We start from the raw sequence: 24,016 nt of genomic DNA, 5'->3' as shown, positions 1-24,016 counted from the left end.
TGACTAAATATGCATATTTGATCCAGTTTATATAATTTATTGAACTCTTACATGATGAGAACCCGAGTTATACCTGGGCCCTGTTGCCGTGCATGCTTGTTTACTGAGACTTTTTTAATGATAGTTTGCACCCGTGTTTTTCCCGTGAGGATGTGTTAAAATGTCTTCATCTAACACAGACACGTATCCTCTACTTTGGTCTCACTTCACTCGCACATTAAAAGGTGAGGTCATCACAGTGACAGAGATCCAGTCAGATTTGTTAGCTCTACAAGTGGTCCGATGTTATTAAAATCAAACGCATGTAAACTCCTAAATAACAGCTACTCCCACACAGAGTTAGATAGCTTGAAGAAACACACACACACACACACACACACACACACACACACACACACACACACACACACACACACACACACACACACACACACACACACACACACACACACACACACACAATCTCTGTTACTTGCACAGGTACTTTGTGAAAGAAGGTGTTTTTGGCACCAGAGTTTTAAAAATCCAGGTCTTTTTCTTTTAGACGGACTCTTTTGCCTTTCGACACCACAGACATGTGCAGATACAGACCCTGCAACAGTCGATAACAAACTGACAGAACATAAATGATTGTCTTTACATACACTTTCTTTATATATAAGTAGTAACAAAAAAAATAAAATGTTTTGTTGGTCATTTGAGAAGGATGACTGCTTCAGTGTTGCACTGTATTCTGTGACCCCCCACGATCAGTGACCTACAGCAGTGCATCAATGATTTCGCCCTCAGGTAACCTTCAGGTCATCATGCATGCAGAAGATCAGCGACCTATTTAATTGATATTTGTTGAATGATGAAAGTAGAATTATTATTATTTCCGCTGTGTTGTTTTGTTACCTTTAGCTTCCTTAGCTGCTGCAGTGAGGAGAGACACCGTGAGTCACAGAACAGTGACGAAATATGAGATGTAAGGTTTCAGCACATTATATCTGAATATCTGTGTTTCACTGAGGCTGATAGGAAGAGTCTGAACATTTATATTCAATAGAGAGCTGTTAAACCTCATCCCTTTTAATAATCACTATCATAGATATATTTTTAAAAGGTAGTCTATTCAAATAATTACTAAAAGCTCAAAATGTAAATTTCCACAACCCTTATTTAATCAGTAAACAATGTAATGATGACGTACTGTGTTGCTCCAACTTTTTCTATTCAACAAATTAACTTTTGTTTTTGAATTTGTTTCAATCAGTTTTGATTTAAAGTAATTAGATGTTGCTGTTAAATGACCTATGCCAATTAAAATAATAATTTCCTGGAGATGTTTACAACATGTTTGTTTGTTATTGTAAAGTTCCCTCTTCCCACTTGTCGCACACAGGAGCCAGGGCAATCTAGCAGCCATCTCACAGGATCATGAATTACATTTATATAACCACAATAACAAAAATCTATATTTTTATCACCCCATTTCTTTTTATTCTGTACAGCCCTGCTAAACTATGATGAATTATAAACACCAGCTTCTATTTATAGGCTGTTTGAAAGAAAAGTTCTCTCTGCATTCATTGAAAAAGGCCCCCATTTAAGGAATAATGGTACATGTGATTAGAAATGAAGTTGTGATGGCTGTGTCACTTGCAGTAAATGTGAATGAAGGACTGATGCTCTCCACTGCAGTGCAATACTATGAGGCTGATCCACAGGTGTGTTTTATATAGCGGCTCTATTTTAGCCTCTAACCGTGTCAAACCGCATGTTTGCCCTTTCTCCTCCCCTGCCTCTCCCTCCCTCTTGCGTCTCTCCTCCCTGCATCCATACACCCTGCCTTTTCAATTCTGCTTCCCTCTCTAACAAGCACGCAGGGTGAGAGTGCAGACTGGAGTCAAGCGCAGCGTGGAATGAGAGACATGCGGTTCAAAACCTTTTCATGACGCGCTTTTCTTTGGCACGTCTCAACTCCGTTTCCTCTTCTGTGTCTATTCACCCGCTCCACTTCCCCTGAAGCGTTACTCTCATTTGCCCTCTTTCATACATTCATCAGCACCGGGGGAACGAGGGTGATTTTCCTCCACATTTTCATTTGTGCACTCATCCCAATAACTCCATCTCTTCTCTCTCTGTTTGCACTTTTTCTATACCCTTTTTTTCTGCAACGCTTTATCTCTGTATGCATGTATCCCTCTCTCTCCCCTTTATCACGCGTGCTGTTCAATCAGATAGGCTGGATAAGTGGCAGCATGGTTACACAGATACCAGCGGCATCAGAGAGAGCTACAATCAATCACTTCTCCCCTCTCCTTTCATCAGCTATTTCTCTCCCTCTCTGTAGCCCTCTCTTTCTTCCTTCAATCTTCCTGCTCTTCTCTTCGCAGCATCCTCTTCGTCATCATTATCTTTTGAATGTCATTCAACATTTCCTTTTCTAGTTCAATAAGTTGCTTTTGATTAAAAACCAAGACCCCTCTCACTAAAAAAAATGTCCTCCCTCCTCATATTATTTTTCTTGGAGAGCACATATGCCAAACCGTCCTCCCTCCATTTCCTCCATTTGTGGTGCACACGTCTCCTTCGGCAGCTCGAGACTTTTTGACTGACAGCAGCTGGCCTGTCAATGTCGGGGAAGTCAGGGAAGAAGAGGAGGAAGCAGAGAGTGAAGGAGGGAGACACAGAGGAGGGAGGGATCCAGAAAGACATTTCTAATTCAAAGAGACATGCAGTGTTTCCGTGGCAACTCGGTTCCCATGGATACGGTATTGCTAAAGATGCCATTAGTGTGAAAAAATACCTACTTACACAAATATAGGAGCATATATATTCTTAAGCGTCAAGACTGTATTTTTCAGTTACTGATATGAGAGAGGAGACGCGTCACATTCCTGCAGAGTTTTAATCCGCTAACACACCTGAGGTCAATTATAATGGTTCAATTACAGGCCACTAATGTTAGCAGCTCAATTATAGGTTTGGCCCCTTTGGGAATAAGAAATTACAAATTGTCTCGCTAATATTATGAACTGTACTCGGAGCTTTAGTGCCGAGTTTTGTTTTGACTTCACTCAAATTCAAATTACTTCCTTCCGATGAGGCCGCAGGGGCCAAATTCTCCATATATTGTCTCATTGACCGTGACAGTCTGCAGGCTGGGACCACCCACTCATATTCACACACAGATATTTATATATGTGTACTATATATAACCAACACAAGCTAACCAGGGCTGACAGATGCGCACTGTATGTTAAGTCTTGCTTGCTGTATGTGCTGGGGCAGGGGGGGGGTTGTGGGGTTGTGGGGTTGTGACTATAATGAACTGCATGTGGGAGTGATGTCCCTCCACCGTCTCGGCTGTTTTGTGGTACTGTATATGGCTGATGATTCAACATAATGAGGTCTCATCACAAAAACAGACACAGATCTATGTCATCAGAACAAAACGTCCCTGAACGTCCATCACACCAACCCCATGTAGGGATGCAACTAACACATATGTTCTTTAATCTATTAATCGGCTGGTGCTTTTGCTGATTAAACATTTGATTAATGTCTATAAGATGACAGGAAACGTGAGAAATCACTATTAGAGTTTCTTACAGTCGAAGTAATTGGCAAAAGCCCCAATTGTAGTGCATTGGTATGGCATTAACTCACTTTCTTTGGTTTTCCATTTGCAAAAGTTGTGAATAGTATTGGTTAACTTGTCCTAGGTTCCAAAACACCAATACCAAAAGATGGAGTTAAACACTGCATGCCACTGATTGATCAGAGATAATTGTCACTATTGCAAGACGGGACAAAACCGCCATTTTATATATAACTAAGCTACTGTACAGTCAAAAGCGACTGCAATATGTTGTATTTACTTGGCCCACATTTTTAAATATGGCAGTCAGAAGTCCACTGAAGATGTCATGGCAGTGTCACACAGCGTTGCTATTTCATTAATCTGATCACCCTTCCTACAATGAAAGGGTTATTTTTGCAGTGGAAAAGGAAAAAGAGAAAAAAGGACCAGGTACCAAAAGTGAGATGACTCGAGTCAAAACAAGCAGAGAAAATTAGGCATAATGTTTGTAGCTCATGAAGAAATGTGTCTGTATGTTACCTGTGGCGCTGTGACATTAAAATCAACACATTTCACAATGGTGGTGGTCATTTTCTGTTGCTATGGTGCCTTGGTGCTGGCTAGCTATGTGGGAAAATGACAACAACACCTCACCTTAAACTAAATAATAAAGCTTGGGCTGGTTACTCTTTATTCAACTGTGGGAAAAACCTGTTAACGAGCACAACAGCAGACCGTTTGAGTCCTTGAACAGACTGATGACATAGGATGTGATTCAGAGGGCTTGGAACAAGGGGGCCTAAATTGTATGGTGGTCTAATCGGTGGTTGAGTAATGTCTCTATAGCGTTTGTTTGGGTTCAATGAAAAGGATGCATTAGATTTTCTTTGTATATGTGGCTGATGACTCTCCAGGGACAGGAACATGGGTTTTATACATTTTTTCTTTAAATGCAGAAATATGAAGGAAATGAAATAAATCAGATGCTTTTCATTGAAATTTCTTATTTGTATGAGATTGCAGATAACCAACACATCTTCTGTATCTGTGGTTAACACATTTTTGTTTATAATCTCACTCTGATGTGTATCAAAAACTGTGCAAATGTGCATCATTCATGAGCCAATTCCTTTTAAATATACCAACCATTTGCACAGAACCACTTCATATTTTGTATTGCTGAATGTAAAGGAGGTCCTGGTATGCAGAGCAACAGTTCAACCCTGAGTTGAAGAGTGTAAGCAATGATTGATACACCTGATTTATAACAGCTAATGATATTTTCAGGTATTGTGTCCACTCGGTCATCAACGGAGGGCGAATCACATTCACATTATTCCTCGTTTGCATATTCCCTCTGCATGACATGAATGCAAAAAAAGCGTCAAATGACTTCATTTTTTTCTTCACTTATACACAAGCAGTGGCTTTGAAGGGTGAGAATGTAAGCTTTGAGCCGGTGCTTGCCGGAGAGCGTTGGCTTACTTTGATCCAGAACAGAAGAGGAGGAAAAAAAGGGAAGGAGATTAGAGAGAAAAGCCGAGAGAGAAAGATGTCGCATAAAGATAGAGAACACAGAGCGAGAGAGACGGTGAGGAATCCACAGAAACAGTAAGAAATAAACAGAAGACAGCTCAAAAGAATATACAGGCAGCCCGTATACCGTACTGTAAAGCTGAACATTTTGAGTCAGGCACTCCCCACCAGTGTGTGTTGAATAAACACGACTGTATGATAACACTCTGCAGGGGCTAACAGCTGCAGTGTCACATCATCTCTTAGCTTCGCCCGGATATAATCAGCCTCAGCTAGCACACAAGCTAACCTTCACAACTACAGCTCTCTCCAGTGCTGCGTGATAAAATATCAATTAAGACTCAAATCAAACATCAGATTTCCTCTTCATCAGGTCCAAAAACAGGCTCTCCTGAAACTCACGGTGTGTTTGCATACCTCTGCAGTAGCTGACACTAACTGTATTTCAGGCTTTCCGTACACAATTAAAATCCCTTGTACTAAATATAGACAGTAGCCGCGGGGGTTGAGAACCACTGATATGGTACACGAGGTATTATATGGCCGAGTCATTTTATAACTCCATCATTGTCATGGTTTAGCTGTTTCAGCGACAAGTTGAGAGTCAGTCTTCTGCAGCGTGACAGCTTGAAGGCTCCTCGTCAACTGTGTCCGGAGAGGGTACCTCAAACACACCAGATGTATGTATCCACCTGAGAGGAATTAGGCAAAGTGAAGTGTACATCGTGGTGGACGGATGTTAGGTGTAAACCCAAAAGGAGTGTTGAGAATCAGGCCAAGGCCTATTAGAGAAGAGAGAGAGTGAACAGTGCCAGTGAGGTGCCACTCATTGGGTGTCACTTGCAGTGAAGATAAAGAGCGCTGAGCAGGACGTGTCAGTCCCAGAGACTCACCAGCTGTCACCAACAGATATTAGTTTTCGCTGTTCATCGCTTACACTCACACACACAGGCTGGAACATCCCATCACACAAAATGATAATCAGCCATTGCTTCCATCAACTACATTGAGGCAAATACATTCAAGATGTATTATACTATTTGGTGGTATTTCTATTGGTGTTGTTTTCGAGGTAGTGCCAGTCTGACATTAGTGCTATGGTTAGATTATAAAATGAAGGAGCAGGTACCGAAGACTGAAGGTGTAAAAGATCAAAAATCCGTTTTAATAGCATCAATAACATTTTGATTTGCGAGTTATTCCTTCTGTGGCATTTTATTAGAGCTGGGCTCATGAGCAAGGTCAACATATTGGTGCAAATACTGTTTAAGGTAATATGAAAACAGTGTTTCTGTTAGATAGTTTGTGTACAAAACTAAACGTACAAAAGTTTTGTTAAACGATTATCAAAGTCACATTTTTGTTCAAGCAGATTTAGGGGACCATGATCAAAAATGTTTGACCATGTAATGTATTAATGTAAATAAAGACAATGGTCTAACATGTCAACTCACAAAAGTTCTCTATAAAAAACACATAATAACAGGTGGATAAATACTAGGATTTTGTTGATGCATGAACAAAACTTGACTTCGTCACAGTGATGTGTCTTTGCTTCCTCCATCGCTCCCCTTCGCTCTTCTCTTATCTCAATCACAACAAATGGAGGCTCAGTAATGAATGTAAATGACGGCCCTCCCCAGCATGATGCAATTAGAACAAACTCAACCTTTCTGCCTGTTTGGGATTAAATACCCACAAGTCAGCTGGCTCTGTCTGTGTTTAAGAGCCTTGCTCAGCCTGATGCAAAACCATGAAAACCACCACATTATGGGAGACTTTTTTTTCTGCACCGGATCTTATCTTTGTATCTTTTATCTCTCGCTGACTGTTTCTCTCTGTATTGCCTAAACATAAAAAAAAACACTACATGATGAAGCTCAAAGTCATGAGCAATGGCGCCAGAGTTCCCTCGTAGATATACAGCTTAGGAAATAAAAACATGTATCAGAAAGGAGTTGGCTTTAAGTTTGAATCCCTGATGACACACAACGCTGAACATTTGTCAGTTTGAACTTTTTTAAAGCAACAGCACTGCCTTAAGGATGGGGCTTTGGGAGGTGTGATAAATTAAATCTGCAGTTACAATGTGCGGTTAAGAGGGAAAGCAGATAGTTAGCATGTAGCATGGACCATGTCTTAGCTATCACCTTTAGTATTATTGGTAAAAATACATTACAGACTTTCTTTAGAGTACAGCAGCTTTAATATTGAGCACCAAGGCTCATGCTCTATGATATGATTACTGAGACATCTGTCAGCATTTATATGGCAAACACTTGATGTTCTGATTTGAAACCAACACAGACAGCTGCTGTGATTGGCACATAAACAGAATCACACAGAACACAACGATACGTCACTCAATCTGATTAATGCTTGTACTTTTAAGATCAGTTGAAAAATATATTTGTCAGTTTTCAATCAAAATAAATCCATTAAACTACAAACAACAAAATATGTTGTTTGTGATCACTTTCCAAAACATTTGATTGTTTTCTTATCTGACGTCCCCATCGGCATCATTTGAACATGCCATGTCAAATAAATTATTTCATATAAATATTTTCTGATTTGCTACCACTTGTCAATTAATATTTGACATCCACTATGTGTCAAATGACAGAAAAAGTTGACGAAAAAGTACAGTCACCAATAGATTTAAATTCATAACATGGCCAAAAACAACTCCAAATTAATGCTAATGTTGGTCTGAGCGAGAAAGTTCAAGTATGCAATTACCAATAATGCAGGGTTAAGTGAGGTTTGGATATGTTAAGCCACACTATACTACTTGGTTGAGGTTAGAGAGTATTCATGATAATGGTTAAAATAAATCAATGCTTACAAGGCCTAAGTCAAGGTCTAAGTAAAGGTCTAAGTAAAGGTATAAGTACAGGTCAAGTGCTAAAGCACTTAAAGTAAAGTAAGTGCTTTGATGACCTAACCATCCTAAGTACGTCTTTGTTGTTTTTTGTCTCTATAATCACACAATGTTGCTTCTGATAGACAAGTGGGTCAATTTACATTTACACTTGAAGTTCAATGGTTAAAGTAAATATAAATTAGGCATTTCAACAGTCACTTAATACTGATGTTTTTCTTGTGAGGACAATTCCACTGATGTATGTCTAAATTGAATTTGTCGAAAGCACATTATCATCACTACTGTTGAGGAATCTGAACGTAGCTCTGCCATTCAGTGTCTCAAAAGTTTAATCTCATTTCATTTGAATAATATGCCATCCTTTACCTTACATAATAAGATTAGCTGGGTAATTAGGGCCCATATGCTGCAATGCTAAAAAGCCAGATAGTTACTGTCGGCAGGCGAGGCTCCCAGAGCCTTCTGACAACCTGTTGTAACCAAGTGCAATGCAGAAGTCTCCTGTGATCTCCAAAATTACTCATCCTGTCCACGCACAGCACAGCGGCTGATAAAACGATCTCATTATCTGGAGAGAAAGACGAGGCAGAGAAGGAGAAAGAAGAGATGAAAAGGACGAGGAGAGTATTTGCAGCTCAAATGAAGGGCACAATCAAAATGTAGAAAGTTATCAGGAAAAATGGGAAAGTCGAACAAAACGAATTGCGAGAGTATGGACTGATTTCATGGGACAGCGAGGTCAGGACCATAGTCATAAACAGTTTAGGATGTTGTTTCGTATATGTGACAGAGAAGAGAAAGAGGAAGAAAAGGAACAGAGGTGGGATTAGGATGAAGAAAAGGAGGTGATGTGGACCTGTGGTGTGTGTGTGTGTGTGTGTGTTGTGTGTGTGTGTGTGTGTGGTGTGTGTGTGTGTGTGTGTGTGTGTGTGTGTGTGTGTGTGTGTGTGTGTGTGTGTGTGTGTGTGTGTGTGTGTGTGTGTGTGTGTGTGTGTGTGTGTGTGTGTGTGTGTATTTTAGCTCCACTAGCTTGTGATTTAAAGCCGCAGAACATCGCTCTCTGATGTTGCTGCTGCATACATACAAAATACAGAATACAATATTTTCCTTGCAAACATGCAACAATTTGGTCAAAGACTCAACTCTTACTCCATTCCAATGTCTGTAAACAAAGATCAAGTCCTGACCTTATATAGAAAGTCTATGGTCCTGACCCAGATATCCATTAACCTCACAATATTGGTTGTCTGGAGTTATGATGGGTTCTCTAATTTGGTAATTCTCTAAATGTAATTCTAGGATACATGGCGAATTGAACTAAATCACTAAACACATCCCAATAAGAATACTCCAGACATTGTCGCAGCTATACCGTTCACTGACAGAGGAGTAGTGGTTCAAAATGATGTCGTTTCATGACCTCACAGATTATGATAGACTGAAGGTTGAGTCGTCATACAGTATTTGAATCTAGCTCTCACAGACCTCAGCAATAACACAAGATTGTGTTCCTCTGTTTCATCTGTTTGACTCCTAAATAATTAACATATGGCAAAGCCAGGAAAATGGAAACATTAATCCTATTCAGACGGCCATTACACCTCACATAGAGCAGGGGAGAGAGAGAGTGAAAGTGTGTTTTAAGCTCTAATAGGGGGGGGTTAGTTTAACAGGGAGAGGATGAGCAATCATTACTATAGCCTGCTTGTTGTGTTAGTCCCATGAAAATATGTTGTTTTATTTACAATTCAAACCAACAAAACTATGCCTAACATGTCAAAACATATCACAACAGCACTCTTGTCACAAATGAAATCTGATAAGTGCTGTATTGAGTATACGATGAAGGACCACCAGTTCAAACCGACAGCTGGTTGAGACTTGTCTTTGCTCTTGTGTACAAGCTATATTGTTGCTGATCAAGTGTATCAGCGTCAGCTGTGGAAGATACATCTGACATAGGGAGCCGTTTTGTTGCAGTGACTAGGCACAAATAGAGCAGACTCTCCTGTCAATGTAACTTCTGAGACTGATCACATGCGCTAATTGTCTTCTAACTTTCCAAACATTTCCTTGAAAAGTAGAAATCCTTTCTAAACAGGACTTAGGAATCAGAGTGACAGAATACTAAAGAACAATATCAGATAATAGCTGCATATTGTGCAACATGTTGTTGTAGTCTGTTCCTTAACTCTTGTCTTTTGGGATTGGTTGTAATCGCTGAAGGGGGCATTGAGAGGCAGTCCATTATCCCTTCATGTACAACCAGCAATCATAATGGGTTACATGGTGCATGCAGATTGAAAGGAGGGGGATTCATAAAGCTGCAAATTAGAAATGAGAACAATAGGATGAGAAAATGGAGAGCACCCTTGGCTCAAACAATCATCTCAGCTGTGACAGATTAGCATAGACCTACGTTTCACTGTACAGCTACTGTACCAGCGTGCCTGGATAATGTCAACACATATTTTACATAAGTAGCCAAACAAGTGTGCAAAAAGTTTGACTTCCACTGCCATGTGTGTCTTAAAAGCAGACAAACATCCATGCAAATGATGCCTATTAAAAGATAGAGAGGGTGTATAATTGTAGTAATCAATCAAGGGGTGGAGACTACATTTTTCACTGAAATATGTCTGAAATCAAAAAAGGCAAAAGCAGTTTTGTGCTTTTTATACACAGCATTTTGTTTTTCTTTTGATCGCAGAAACACCATCACAAGAGAGCCACAGCACAGCGGTCAATTCATACACGAGTTTCACTAGCAACTACAAAGCAGTCCGTTTTTTACACAAATAGAGGTGTATATGAAACAAGCATGAACTTTAAGCCCCCACTGCATGGTTTAATAGATTTGTAGGCAGTGTTGAAAGGGACAAAAAAATCCTGGGGGGAAAGAAATCAACTTTGAGCCGGAGACTGGACCGTTTATGAGGAATGGTTTCAGGACGCTGTGCGCCTCTAGGTAGTTTGTTTGCAGTGAAAACAACAACTGTAATCTCCCCAAAAACAGGCAAACAGGCTATTATCATTGAGCACCAGCATGCACTACATGTCCACACACGTGCACACACACTCTTGAGCACAAAAGCATGTACACACAGCTTAAGTCAGAACAATAGATTCAGGAAGACCTCATTAGTCTCCAGAGCTGGAAGTGAGGGTGGGCCGGGGCCAACTTCGTCGTGCTATTATGCCAATACCAACACATGGCACGCAGTGAATTAATGGCTACATGGAAGCATACAAATGGTTTTGTGCATAATGGGCCTACCTGCATCTGTCACTGATTCATTATAATGGGGAGCTGAAAGGGAAAATAAAGCCAGGAGTGCTGCGATGTATCATCAGGTTCATATGGTCTCACTATCTGCACTGAGAAGTGTGTTGAATAATGTGGTCTAAAGATCAAGTGCCTTCAATGGTGTTCTTAATGGGAATCTCAGTCATAAGAAATGAAGAGATCCAGTGGCACGCCATACATAGAAAGGACTTCTGGGAGATTTGGAGCGCATTATATTAGACATAGTTGTGGACTGATAAGGATCGAACATGGCGACACACAGGGTATTGAGTTATTGATGCTGGAAAATCACTCTTGTGCTCTTTTAGAGGAGTATGTACACACAGCATGTTCACACAACTACCATGGCTCTATATGTTCCACCTCATCCACACAGCTCTCCATCTGTCTGTCACTCTTTTACATGCCCTTATCTTCCTTATTCCTACAGTAGGTTGTTGTTTTATTATATTTGAAGCTTTGATTGAAGTTTACAAATGAGCATTTAAATGCCTGTCTTGACATTTTATGATATACAGTAGTTACCCAAAAATAAATCAAACAGAATTAATAGACATGCAAAAAAAATCTGCACTGCATTTCAATGATACAGATTTGAATGTTAACGTTATGAACTGAAGCACTTGAAACTGTTCAATACAGCCCTAATCATGCCCATTGAGTCGAACAAAATACACATTTTTTGTCCACCAAGACATATTTTGACTCTGAAGCAAACAAAAAAACAATCAAAGCATAGACGGGTATTGTAAATAAATAATATAAATGTTAATCGTTCAATTCTGAATTTCCCACAGCCCAAGATGAAGTTTTCAAAGAATAAACAAAGCTTGAATTTTTGGGATTTTATCTTATTTTATGGGTCGAACAATTGAAAATGTGTAACGTTCCTGCACATAAGACAATCAACTACATAATAAAATACAACTGTTTCAGTTGTATTTTTGTTTTGATTTGCTTTATTTGTCTTGGATAGGGTTAAATGGATATCAGGTGGAGGGTTCTGTTGTGTTTTGATGTTTTACTTAGACTCAAACGCTATAAATAAAACATTAAAATACTCCGTCATCACCGTGAAATATACTTCACCTCTCCTCCACCGTATTTTTGATCTCTGTCCCCTGTGTTTCCACCTCTGTTTTATGCTTTAATCTATTCATTATCTATTCAAAACCTCACCCCACCCCTCTGGGACCGAGTGTTAAACCCTGTACAACTGCTTTTGTACGACTCAGAAATCATCATTTATTTTTCTCTCTCCCATCTCTAACTGCTTCTTATGAAATATATAAGCAAGTGGTTGCCATGCCAACTGTGTCCACTGCATTCAACCGTGCGTTTTGTGTGTGTGTGTGTGTGTGTGTGTGTGTGTGTGTGTGTGTGTGTGTGTATGTGTGTGTGTGTGTGTGTGTTGTATGTGTGTGTGTGTGTACAAAAATAAAAAAGTTTTAAAGGGAAACGAGCCAAGTGAACTGTGCTCTCTGAGGCTACAGTGAGTAAATGTTAACCATCTCATTTGTATGTACAGGCTATTGTTTTAAATGTTCGGCATTCAAGATAAAATGTCACTCTAAAATGGGCATTAATAATTACATATTTTGGAAAATTTATTGATTGCTATTTTCTACATTACATTCTTATCAAACATGAATACAGCCCTATTACACTGTGCAGTGTTACACCCGTATAACACCCATATCACTCTGTTATTACTCCCATGTTACACTATTAATTCAACCATATTACACTGCTAGTAGACCCATTTTACACCCAGGTAACACTCGTGTTACACTGCTATAAGACCCATTTTACACACAGCCTGTCAAAGGACTGTTTCCCACAGGATACAAACCATTAAAGGGGTCGAATGTAAATTATCCTCCATTTAAGTTTCCCTGAGATTCATTATTATTTGAAGATTAGTGGGAAGAGAGAATATTTAGAGAGAGAGAATCTAAATTCTGATTAACATCTTCCCCTCATACATCTTATTATTTTCTCCTTTACATGTTGTAATTAATTGCTGTACAATACTATTGACATGTACATAATGAAGAAGATAACAGTATGTATTATTCACTACCAGCAATAAATAATATTGTCTCTTTGCAGCCTGATTTATAAGTCAACAAATTAGTGAATAATGTATTTTCTCTGTTGGCACATGATATCTGAAAACATTATTTATGCCCCTTCACAAATCTTGAATACCAGGGCAACCCAATAAAACCTTGCAATGATTTACATTTAAAAAAATAAAAAAATCTGCATTTTCCAGTTTGTCCAGCGAACTGTGAAGTTACCACCATAGTGGGATTTCCCAAGTGTCATCAAATGCTGTCTAACGCAGGAAACTCCTCCCCACGCACGCACGCACGCACGCACGCACGCACGCACGCACGCACGCACGCACGCACGCACACACACACACACACACACACACACACACACACACACACCTGTTCTCGTATGTGCTGTGTCCTTCAGCCGTGCTTTAACATGTCTGTTACACTCAGTGTGTGCCCTCGGTCTCTCTGTCAACTCTAAAATGTGGTAATTCTATATTGAGCAAAATTCCTCTTCCTCCTTTACACCCACACAAGTTGTGGTATTTTATAACCATCAACCCCCCCCCCCCCCTCTCTCTCTCACTGTTACTTATTTATTCTCTTGTTCTGTCCTTCTTTATCTTGACAGTATCATCCCTCCATTGTTCTTTTACAATCAACTCCACCATCATGTTCACAACTGTGTTTTCATGTGCAACAGCTTTTTATAGAAGAGAAGAAGAAAGGGCTCTGCCGGCTTTCTTCTGTGTCTTTTACACGCTGTCATGATGTGGGAACATTTCTTTCTCTTGATTATTTCTTTATTAAAGTTAAGTGACACCTTGATTTATATGTATCTGTGAGGCAACAAGAGGAGCCACTTTTCCAGCTAATATATATTTATCCTGAATACTATTTATTATTGTTTTTTTTGGCTGTTAGTTCACTTGCTTTTATTATGCTCTTGCTATTTTTACCATAGTTGTGTATTACTTTGATTGTATTAACATGTTTGCCTTCTCTATTTGATTGGTTAGCCTTCATATGTTGTATTTGCCTTTCATCCGCACTTTCCCTTTGTTTTTGTAAAATGTTTCCGCCGTGGGACAAATAGAAGACTTCTGAATCTGATCCTGACTCTGTTTTCAGGCAAGTTTATTATTATCCAGCATAATGGCTGCAATTACTGTAATCAAACTTAACCCCCTTTTTCTAATTAGGGCATTCAGTGATGGGATATTGTGATTGCTAAATGTGTTTGTACCTGACAATTATTACACACAAATAATATTAAAGTGAAGGTTTGACTACAGTCATTTCAAGAAATCAGTTTGTAGTTATCATGCAGATTTATGCAGCAAGGTTTCCCAAAATGTAATCATACCAGGTTCTCTAAAGGAAGAACTGCTGTGCAATAATGACGTTTCTACCGAGCATTGCCTTCATACAATAATTAAATAATGTCTCGTGACAACACAAAGCGTAACACGTGTAATATAATACATGTTTACAGATGCAAGCAGGTTGTTCCACAGTGTTTCAATTATTCAAAGAAAGGATCTTATGAAAGGTCATTCACATTTTTCTTCTTTTCAGAAGTCAGTAGCCTACTTCCTTTTTCCTAAAATTCCAACTTTCAATCAAATGAAAAACAAGCAGTGAAACATGCCAACAAAAGCAAACATTATGAACTTTGCTTCTTCTTGAACAGCATTTAATCAATTTGTATTAAGTAACGTTTTTTATTAAACTAAATGACTACTCTTTCTTGATTTGCTGTCATTTAACTTTTAGATAAGATAGCTGTAGTTATTTAATTCCACGGTTAAATATCTCAGTTTGACTCTTCACCAGTATCTGCTGAAATAAATGTTTGACAAAAGATCTTTAGTCAAGATTCGCTTTAAATAAAATAAAGACGTACTACTCTTTTTAAGTGTTCAGCCAACAAATTCTGTACTGAAAGCTCTGGATAAAGATCATCACATTCATGAATGAATAAGATTGAATTTACCTAAGTACTTCAAAAAGGAAAGAATGTCAATCGAACTAAACTAAATGTCTTGAAAATTAAACATACAATATGTTTCCGAAGACATAACTCAAACCAAACTATAGAGCATCTCCATGATATGTCCCATTTTCACAAAGACAGCTAATAAAAAAACAACCTCAGCGTTGAATGGATTGTGTCATTTTTCTGTCTTTCTTCTGTGGGGGACTTAAACATTGCTAAGCCTACAGTATTAACGCAACATTATTGAAAGGATACGTTTCAAAGCTATTGTTCCATTTCTGGATCATAGATTCTCCTCCTGGTTTGTGCCAAATCTCTTGAATCCCGATCGCACAGAGATGCTTTTTGACTTGTTATGTACTCTTTTGTTTCCCGCTGCGACTCCTTTTGGAGTTAAGTCGACTCGCTGTCAGGAGCTCCGATATGACGTCAGGCTCCCAGATTAATTAACACCAAATCAATCAGCAGAGAGCCTGGGTTAGAATGACAAGCAGCACTGAGTGGTGGGAGGCTGATGAATCTTAAAAAAGAGAGAGAAAGTTCTCCTTTTTTCTCTTAATTGGCCTCTCAACTTTAATGAACCAGAAATATCCTTAATATGAGTGTTATGATTCATTGTATGAATGAGTTACCCATAAAACAAGCTTTTCTGTCTCGATTAAAACGGTGTGAAAATAATATAATATGATGTAAAAATCACATCGCAGAAACAATATTGTAATTATTGCTGGATGTAGAAATAACAAAAATAAAGAGACGTCATTACACTGCGTTATCAATTGTGCAGCGTGACCAAATATTAGGTCAAACATAACAGTTCACAATCACATTTAAGTGTTTTTTGTTTTCCTACCTTGGCAGCCATGACCATGGAGGAGCCCCCGCGGATGCCCAGGATGGGGATGTGTGTCTGGGCCGAGATGAAGTCGAGGATCTGAGCGATGGCCTCCTGGTCCGTGTCGTCACCGAACACCACGCCCTGCAGAGAGTTCCTCGTCATCTGAGCACAGATCCGATTGATGATGCTCTTGGGGTCGGTCTCGTTCATGGTGACCACCTCCACTTTGGGAGGGTAAGGGATGTGCAGGAAGTCCTCTTTCTCAAGCCCCGCCCCCAGAGTTACTTCACTAGAGTTTCCCACCAGGATGACCGCTATGCTGAGAGAGTTGATCAGTTTGGGGTTGATGGGCGGAAGACCCGGTATCGCTGGAGAGTATTGAGGCGGAATGACTACCCCTCTCTGGGTGCCGCCTCCCCTCTGGCCGCCTCCCCCCCCTTGGGCACCTCCAGGCCCTGAACCTGGACCTCCACCCCTGCGGGACTCGCAGACGGGTAGCAGGAGAATGGAGAAGAGGAGCAGAGAGAAGGACCAGGAGAGGAAGGGAAGGGTCAGCCGAGGCTGGGGATAAGGATGATGAGAGGACTGGTCTGGGTGAGGAGGGAGGGGGGTGGAGGGAAGGGGGGGAGACAAAGTGCTTGTCCTGAAGACGGGAGGGAGAAGGGTGGAGGCTGACAAGCATTGTGAAGGAGTGTAAATGCCGTCCCTGGAAGGAGAGAAGGAGAGAGACAGAGAGATGATGTTTAGTGTTTGTTGTTTGTAACACCTTGTACAGCAGGCTTTGGCAATGCTATGTTTTTGATAGGTTCATGCCAATAAAGCTCCTTTGAATGGAATTTAATTGATAAGTAAAAACATCTAAACAGACTTTAAGGGATCAGAAAATAAAGGATCATGATAAAACACAGGATAATGTTTTAATGACTTGAAAAAGCTTTCTATCTCGCTGCTATGGTAAAGAATTGGAAAAGTAGAGCTTGATCCTGTATACTCATGGAAGATGCAGCTGGTACTTTATAACCATACAGTACCATACGCTGATGACACTCAATTAATTCTGTCTTTTCCCCGCTCAGAGACCCAGGTCGTCACACGCATCTCTGCTTGTCTAGCGAACATCTCTCAGTGGATGTCTGCTCACCACCTCAAGCTCAACCTTGACAAGACTGAACTGCTTTTTCTTCCGGGAAAAGATTGTCCCACTCTTGACCTAACAATCAACATCGGCACCTCTATTGTTTCCCCGACACAGACTGCAAGGAATCTGGGTGTGACCCTAGATAACAACCTGTCCTTCACTGCAAACATCGCTGCTACAACCCGTTGCTGCAGATACACGCTTTACAACATCAGGAGGATACGTCCCCAGCTAACTCAGAAAGCGACTCAGGTTCTGGTCCAGGCTCTCGTCATCTCACGCCTAGACTACTGCAACTCCCTCCTGGCTGGTCTACCTGCATGTGCCATCCGACCTCTGCAGCTCACCCAGAATGCAGCAGCTCGCCTGGTCTTCAACCTTCCTAAATTCTCCCACACCACGCCGCTCCTCCGCTCCCTTCACTGGCTTCCGGTAACTGCTAGAATCCACTTCAAGACAATGGTACTTGCTTACCATGCTGCGAATGGATCTGGCCCTTCCTACATCCAGGACATGGTTGAACCGTACACCCCAGCACGTGCACTCCGCTCTGCATCAACCAAACGGCTCGCTGCACCTGCACTGCGAGGGGGACCCAAGTTCCCATCAGCAAAAACACGTCGGTTTGCTATCCTGGCTCCAAAATGGTGGAATGAGCTCCCCATTGAAATCAGGACAGCAGAAAGCCTGCACACCTTCCGGCGCAGACTGAAAACTCATCTCTTTCGACTCCACTTTGACCAATAAAATGAAAAGATACTAACAAAGCACTTATATACTAACAAAGGACTGGCTTATCTAAAGCCTGTTGAGTATCACTTGAAATGTTTGGCTCTATGAAACCTAATGTATTTATATTATTCTGTGTTCTTCAAGTTTGTATCTTCTTGGTCGAATGCACTTATTGTAAGTCGCTTTGAATAAAAGTGTCAGCTAAATGAAATGTAATTGAATATAGCAAGTCATCAATTTCATCTAAAATGTGGAAAACTCCATCACAACAAAAATAAATAGAGCATACCATTCTGTTTCTGCTTCATTATTAATTTCAGTTCAGTATTTTCTTATTTATTCTTATTAATTGAGGTGCATAAATGACACAAGCGTGTTTGTTTGTAGAATTTTGTATTACTTTTTCTCCACTACTCAACATCCCTTTTCTTAAGTTTTCCGGTGTAAAAACCACCTCATCTGCTCTTTTTATTGGTGTGGCAGTGCTACATCTGGTGGCAGCATTGGGATAACTTGTCTTCATGGTTAGCAAAACCAAGTGAACCACATCGCAGGGAATCAAACCACCGCACACTGAGAGAGCATCAAGTGACAATGCCACATCCATTACACTGTGCTGAGACTGGCTTTGAGGAACCCTGTGGCACACATCAAAGACACAGCGCGAAGGAGAGTGTGTGTGTGTGTGTGTGTGTGTGTGTGTGTGTGTATGTATGTGTGTGTGTGTGTGTGTGTGTGTGTGTGTGTTGTGTGTGTGTGTGTGTGTGTGTGTGTGTGTGTGTGTGTGTGTGTTTGTGTGTTTTGAGAGAGTCAGGACAACACTGGGTGCATTTTGACAGATTGACAGCCTCACGGCTTCATGGACTAGCTGCCAGGCCAAGTGACTATTACACACTGAGTCCCCTCTCACTCCTTCTTGTCTCTCCCCCTCTACCCTCCCACACTACTTTCATTGCTTTCCTCCATCTCCCCTCCAAACCTGTTTTGTTTCGGTGGCTCCCACCACCCTCTGAGATTCCTTCACTGCACTCTGAAGTCAACAGCATACCTATTATTTACTATTATTGCTATTATTTACTGCTCCTCTATTAGCAGCCGTACAAAGAGCAGTGGAGTACAGAGGAGAAATGTTGGAGGAAAGAAAGAGAGAGGCGGAGGGAAGTGTAGAAGCAGAGGGAGGTGACAGGCAGGGGAAACAATTAGTCATAGCATGATGTGAAAATTGTGGTTTCTCACTTTCTTGTGTGTGTGTGTGTGTGTGGCCTAGCATTACTATACTTGTGGGGACCTACATCTGTCTACACAGTCACGTGTGGGGACTCGCCTCCCTTATGGGGACAAAATGGAGGTCCCTATGAGGGGAATCATTAATTGTAGGGTGAAGACTTGGTTAGGTTTAGGGTTAGGGTTAGGGTTAGGGTAAGGGTTAGGGTTAGGCATGTGTTGGTTATGGTTAAGGTTAGGATAAGTCTCCAGGAAATGCATGTAAGTCAATGTAATGTCCCCTGAAGTGATGTATAAATGGTATGTGTGTGTGTGTGTGTGTGTGTGTGTGTGTGTGTGTGTGTGTGTGTGTGTGTGTGTGTGTGTGTGTGTGTATCAGCAGGAGACATTTGGGCATATTTTCTGCATAAATAATAAGACCTGGGATCGTATTAAGTGTATGTTCCAACCAACAAGTCCTCCAACTCATACGACCAAATATGCCGATTGTTCAGGGCCAATTATTACGACCAAATATGTTGTTTGTTCAAGCGCTTAATACGTCCTGCTCCCGTTGAATGCAAACGTTACAGATGGTCGTTTATTCACAAATAACCCTCTCTGTAAAATCCTAAATTGTAGGATAGTTTGGCCATTAAAACGCTTTTTGATTAGATTTCTAGCAAGAAGTGTATATTGTACTTTTAGAATCCACGTCCAGTCGATATGTAGGATATATGGTTTGATAGATATTACGAAGATGATTTGAGGTATGCGGCAGCCTCCATGTAAAGTTACGGGTTGAAAACAGTATTTCCGGTCTCTACGTTTTCATAATAAAACCAATGATCAAATGAACATTTAATATTCATTACTATACAGCCGAATCATCACAAGCGCACAAAACCTATTACCCGCCGCAGATGGACCAAAAAAGGGGAGCGTTTGAAAAAAAAAGGGGGCGGGTTCCGCTCAGTGAAACCGTAACAACGAAACATGCAGGAACAGAAGTCTGCGTTTAATCGGGTGTGTGTGCGTGCGTGCGTGTGTGTGTGTGTGTGGGTGTGTGTGTGTGTGTGTGTGTGGGTTGTGTGTGTGTGTGTGTGTGTGTGTGTGTGTGTGTGTGTGTGTTGTGTGTTGTGTGGTGTGTGTGTGTGTGTGTGTGTGTGGTGTGTAGTGGTGTGTGTGTGTGTGTGTGTGTGTGGTGTGTGTGGTGTAGAGGTGTGTGTGGGGTTAAAACACATCCAGCCTGCGGTCGCTCTTAGCCTTTTCTAATGATTCGGAAGGTAAACACAGTGGAAGGCGGTGCGTGAAAGGCGGTGCGTGAAAGGCACTGCGCGCGCTCCTCTTCTCAGAGGCTGACGTTACCCTCCCGCGCCCTCCTGGTGCTGCAGAGATTTCATGAAGTGAAGGAGGTTTTCCTTCTATAAAACAGCTGTGGCACAGATACTGTTGAGTGTCACAGACATGAATACATAGATCCAGGCAGACTGGTGCACACACTCTCCTGTTTTGCCAATCCGGTGGTTAAACAAATATAGCTCTAAATCCCTGGCCGAAATGTCCTTAAAATCAAGTCCGAGTTCGACATTTTAATTCATTAATTAATTCATTACCTTTCCAACTCCTCATGCAGTTCACTGTTACAGGTCTATACAGGTTCATGGTACAATGCATAAGCTTCAAGTCGAGAGACTGAAACTGTCCTTTCCTTTACCGTTCTGTTTTAATTTCACAATAAAGTTAATAGTCATATTATTTTTGATATTATTATGTTCTATTAACTACACCACTGTTTTTTTAGCCCGCGCCGCCTAGTGGTTAAAGCACGTTATTGAATTTTGTTGTTGAATACGTTTTATTTGATGAAAATATTTAAATATTAAGAGTAGCCTACATACAAAATTAAAAATATCAAGAAGATGCTGTAGTGATCTCTACAATAAAACAGTTTAATCCAGGACATCCAAAGATATTAACAGGAGGATGTGCAAAACAGACCAACTAGGCTTTATTTAAACATTAAAGATTAATTTAAGTTAAGGCCTTCTTTTGAATAAGAAATAAACGTTGGGGTTATCCATAGATACATATGAAGTCTGACAAAGTACTTAACGTCCAATATATTGCATAGTTTATTTTGGCACTTGACAATCACCTTCCCTGAATTTGACTCAGGTGTAACTAAAGTCTTATTTAAGGGTTGTTTATATTTCACATCATTAATCAGAATCTGCAAAGTAACTAAAATACATGTAGTGGAGTAAAAATACCAGGTTAACCTCTGAATTGTAGTGGAGTAGAACAAAGTAGTATGCTGCTGTAACAAAACATTTCCCAACTTGGGATCATAAAAGTATCTTATATTATCTTAAGATGATCGATGGCTACTGCCATATTTGCAAAATTTGCCTCTGAACCTTGACAAGTGCATGTTTCAGGCTTATCAATTAACAACAGGAGGGGTCACAGACATAAGACCAGCTGTTAAATAAAGCTCTTCTGACCTTAGGTGTCATGTGGGTATATTATTTCACCCATTTATTAATTATATGTTTTACATTTGATAACACCACTGTGTTTCGTATCCCCTAAACCTCCAGGGTGTACACAGTTTAATACTGGCAACTTCTAATTGTGGGAAATACGAAAACGTCTTATAAAGAGACATAGAACATGTTGCGAAACACACAATAGCCAGCATGTGTAGTTCTGGGGGGGGGGGGGGGGGGGGGGGGGGGGGGGGGGGGGGGTGTTGGGGGGGGTGCTGGAGCCGGGGGCTGGACCCGTCCAATTCCAATCACAGGGCTTGATGACTGTAAGGCGGATGTTGTAGTCCCAAACGATAACTATGTTGCAAATGTATTATCTTTTCAATTTACACACGGCATATATTGCACGTCTGTCCGTCCTGGGAGAGGGATCCCTCCTCTGTTGCTCTCCCTGAGGTTTCTCCCATTTTTCCCTTTAAACTGTGGGTCCTTGTACGATGTGAGGGTCTAAGGACAGAGGGTGTCGTATTGTCATACTGATATTCTGTACACACTGTGAAGTCCAATCATTTGTGATATTGGGCTCTATAAATAAACATTGATTGATTGATTGATTGATTGATTGATTGATTGATTGATTGATTGATTGATTGATTGATTGATTGATTGATTGATTGATTGATAGATAGCTGGGGATTCTGGGTAATGTAGTGTCTTCGGAAACTGTAGTGTCTAAACTCCTAAAAAACTATTTGTTTCTCTGAATTGAAGGTTAAAAACACAAAAGCATTGTACACAATTTAAACCAATCAATATTGTGTAATTAACAAGGATAAACTGATGTTTTTTAGTGGATGAGTAATGCAGATATCACTGTGCAATCATTTGACAGTGAGGGGAATATATCCGGTTTTATTATGAAAACTTCGAGACCGGAAAAACTATTTTCACCCACGCTAACTTTACATGGAAGCTGCCGCATATACACGTTATCCTAGCGAGACCTCAAATCATCTTCGTAATATCTATCAAACTATAGATCCTACACATCCACTGGACGTGGATTCTAAAAGTACAATATACACTTCTCGCTAGAAATCTAATCAAAAAGCATTTTAATGGCCAAACTATTCTACAATTTAGGATTTTCCAGAGAGGGTTATTTGTGAATAAACGGGAACATGTTGTTTCTTACACGACCACTAGAGGTGCTACACTTTAAAACGTGGCTATGGGTCGTAATCTAAGGTGCTTAAACAATCGACCTATTTGGTCGTTTTTTGTAGGAGGACAGGCTGGTATGTTCATGCTCATATTATAAATTAAGCATGGAGGAGTGCTTTAGGTGAGGGATAAATGAAGGGTAGAGTAAAAATCTTCTTCCTCGCTCACACAACATCTTTGCTAGTCATTTATTTATCTAGCACCCCATATGTGTTGAGCAACAGCAGTCAGCACCAAAAACAAAAGTCCAAAGGAAACCTAGCAGAAAAAGGGAAGTGGTAAGAAGAACTGAAACCTGACAGGAGTTGGAAAGCAGTGTCAGCAAGCAAGGAGTCATCTGTGAAAGCAATATTGAAAATCAGAAGCGGAGGAAACATGATAGCTACATTAAAAAGTGTTTGTCTAAAAAGGGCCTCATTACCAGAGGTTTGGTCAGACCTAATTGCAAGTGCATATGCCCTAATTGTAAACAAAGCTGCATTTCCCATAGGAGGCGCTACAGTCGAGCCAAAAGACAGAAGAGAATTCGAGAGAGAGAAGAGAGAGGAGAGAGAGAGAGAGAGAGAGAGAGGAGAGAGAGAGAGAGAGAGAAGAGAGAGAGAGAGAGAGAAGCGAGAAAGAAAAGAGAGAGAGAGAGAGAGAGAGAGAGGAGATAGAAGAGATAGAGAGAGAGAGATAGAGATAGAAGTAAAGAATGATGAAATTATTGGGAGTAAGTCAGCAGAGAGACAGACGAGGAGAGAGAAGAGTGGGGCGAGTGAGAGAATAAATAGAGACATACACAAAAGAGATGGAGGAAGGAACAGTAATAAGAAACCCAAAGGAGGGGGGAGGGGGAGGGCAACACAGCTGAAGACAAAAAGATGAAAAGATGACATGATTAGCACAAGATGATAAAAGAAGAGCCAAGGGTGGGGAGGAGGTTAAAGAACTAAATGGGAAGCTGCGGAAGAAGAAAATGATCTCAATCCAGTGTGTTGAGAGAAAAAAGTCAAAAAAGCCTGCTGAATCCACTGAGAAGAGACA

The 24,016-nt window shown here is 40.5% G+C and overlaps 1 protein-coding gene across 1 annotated transcript in view; it reads right to left on the bottom strand.

Annotated features, from left to right (window-relative positions):
• grin2bb (glutamate receptor, ionotropic, N-methyl D-aspartate 2B, genome duplicate b) overlaps window positions 1–16,907 on the bottom strand; it is a 123,417-nt gene extending 106,510 nt beyond the window's left edge. Inside the window, 2 exon segments of the mRNA XM_034203277.1 lie at window positions 16,217–16,793; window positions 16,795–16,907. Coding sequence (XP_034059168.1) covers window positions 16,217–16,793; window positions 16,795–16,883 — 666 coding nt within the window. The 5' untranslated portion in view covers window positions 16,884–16,907.
• Window positions 16,908–24,016: the final 7,109 nt, after the last annotated feature.

The sequence above is a fragment of the Gymnodraco acuticeps genome, unplaced genomic scaffold, assembly GCF_902827175.1.
Source record: "Gymnodraco acuticeps unplaced genomic scaffold, fGymAcu1.1, whole genome shotgun sequence".
In the NCBI taxonomy this organism is placed as follows: Eukaryota; Metazoa; Chordata; class Actinopteri; order Perciformes; family Bathydraconidae; genus Gymnodraco; species Gymnodraco acuticeps.
This window is presented reverse-complemented; position numbering and strand designations above follow the sequence as displayed.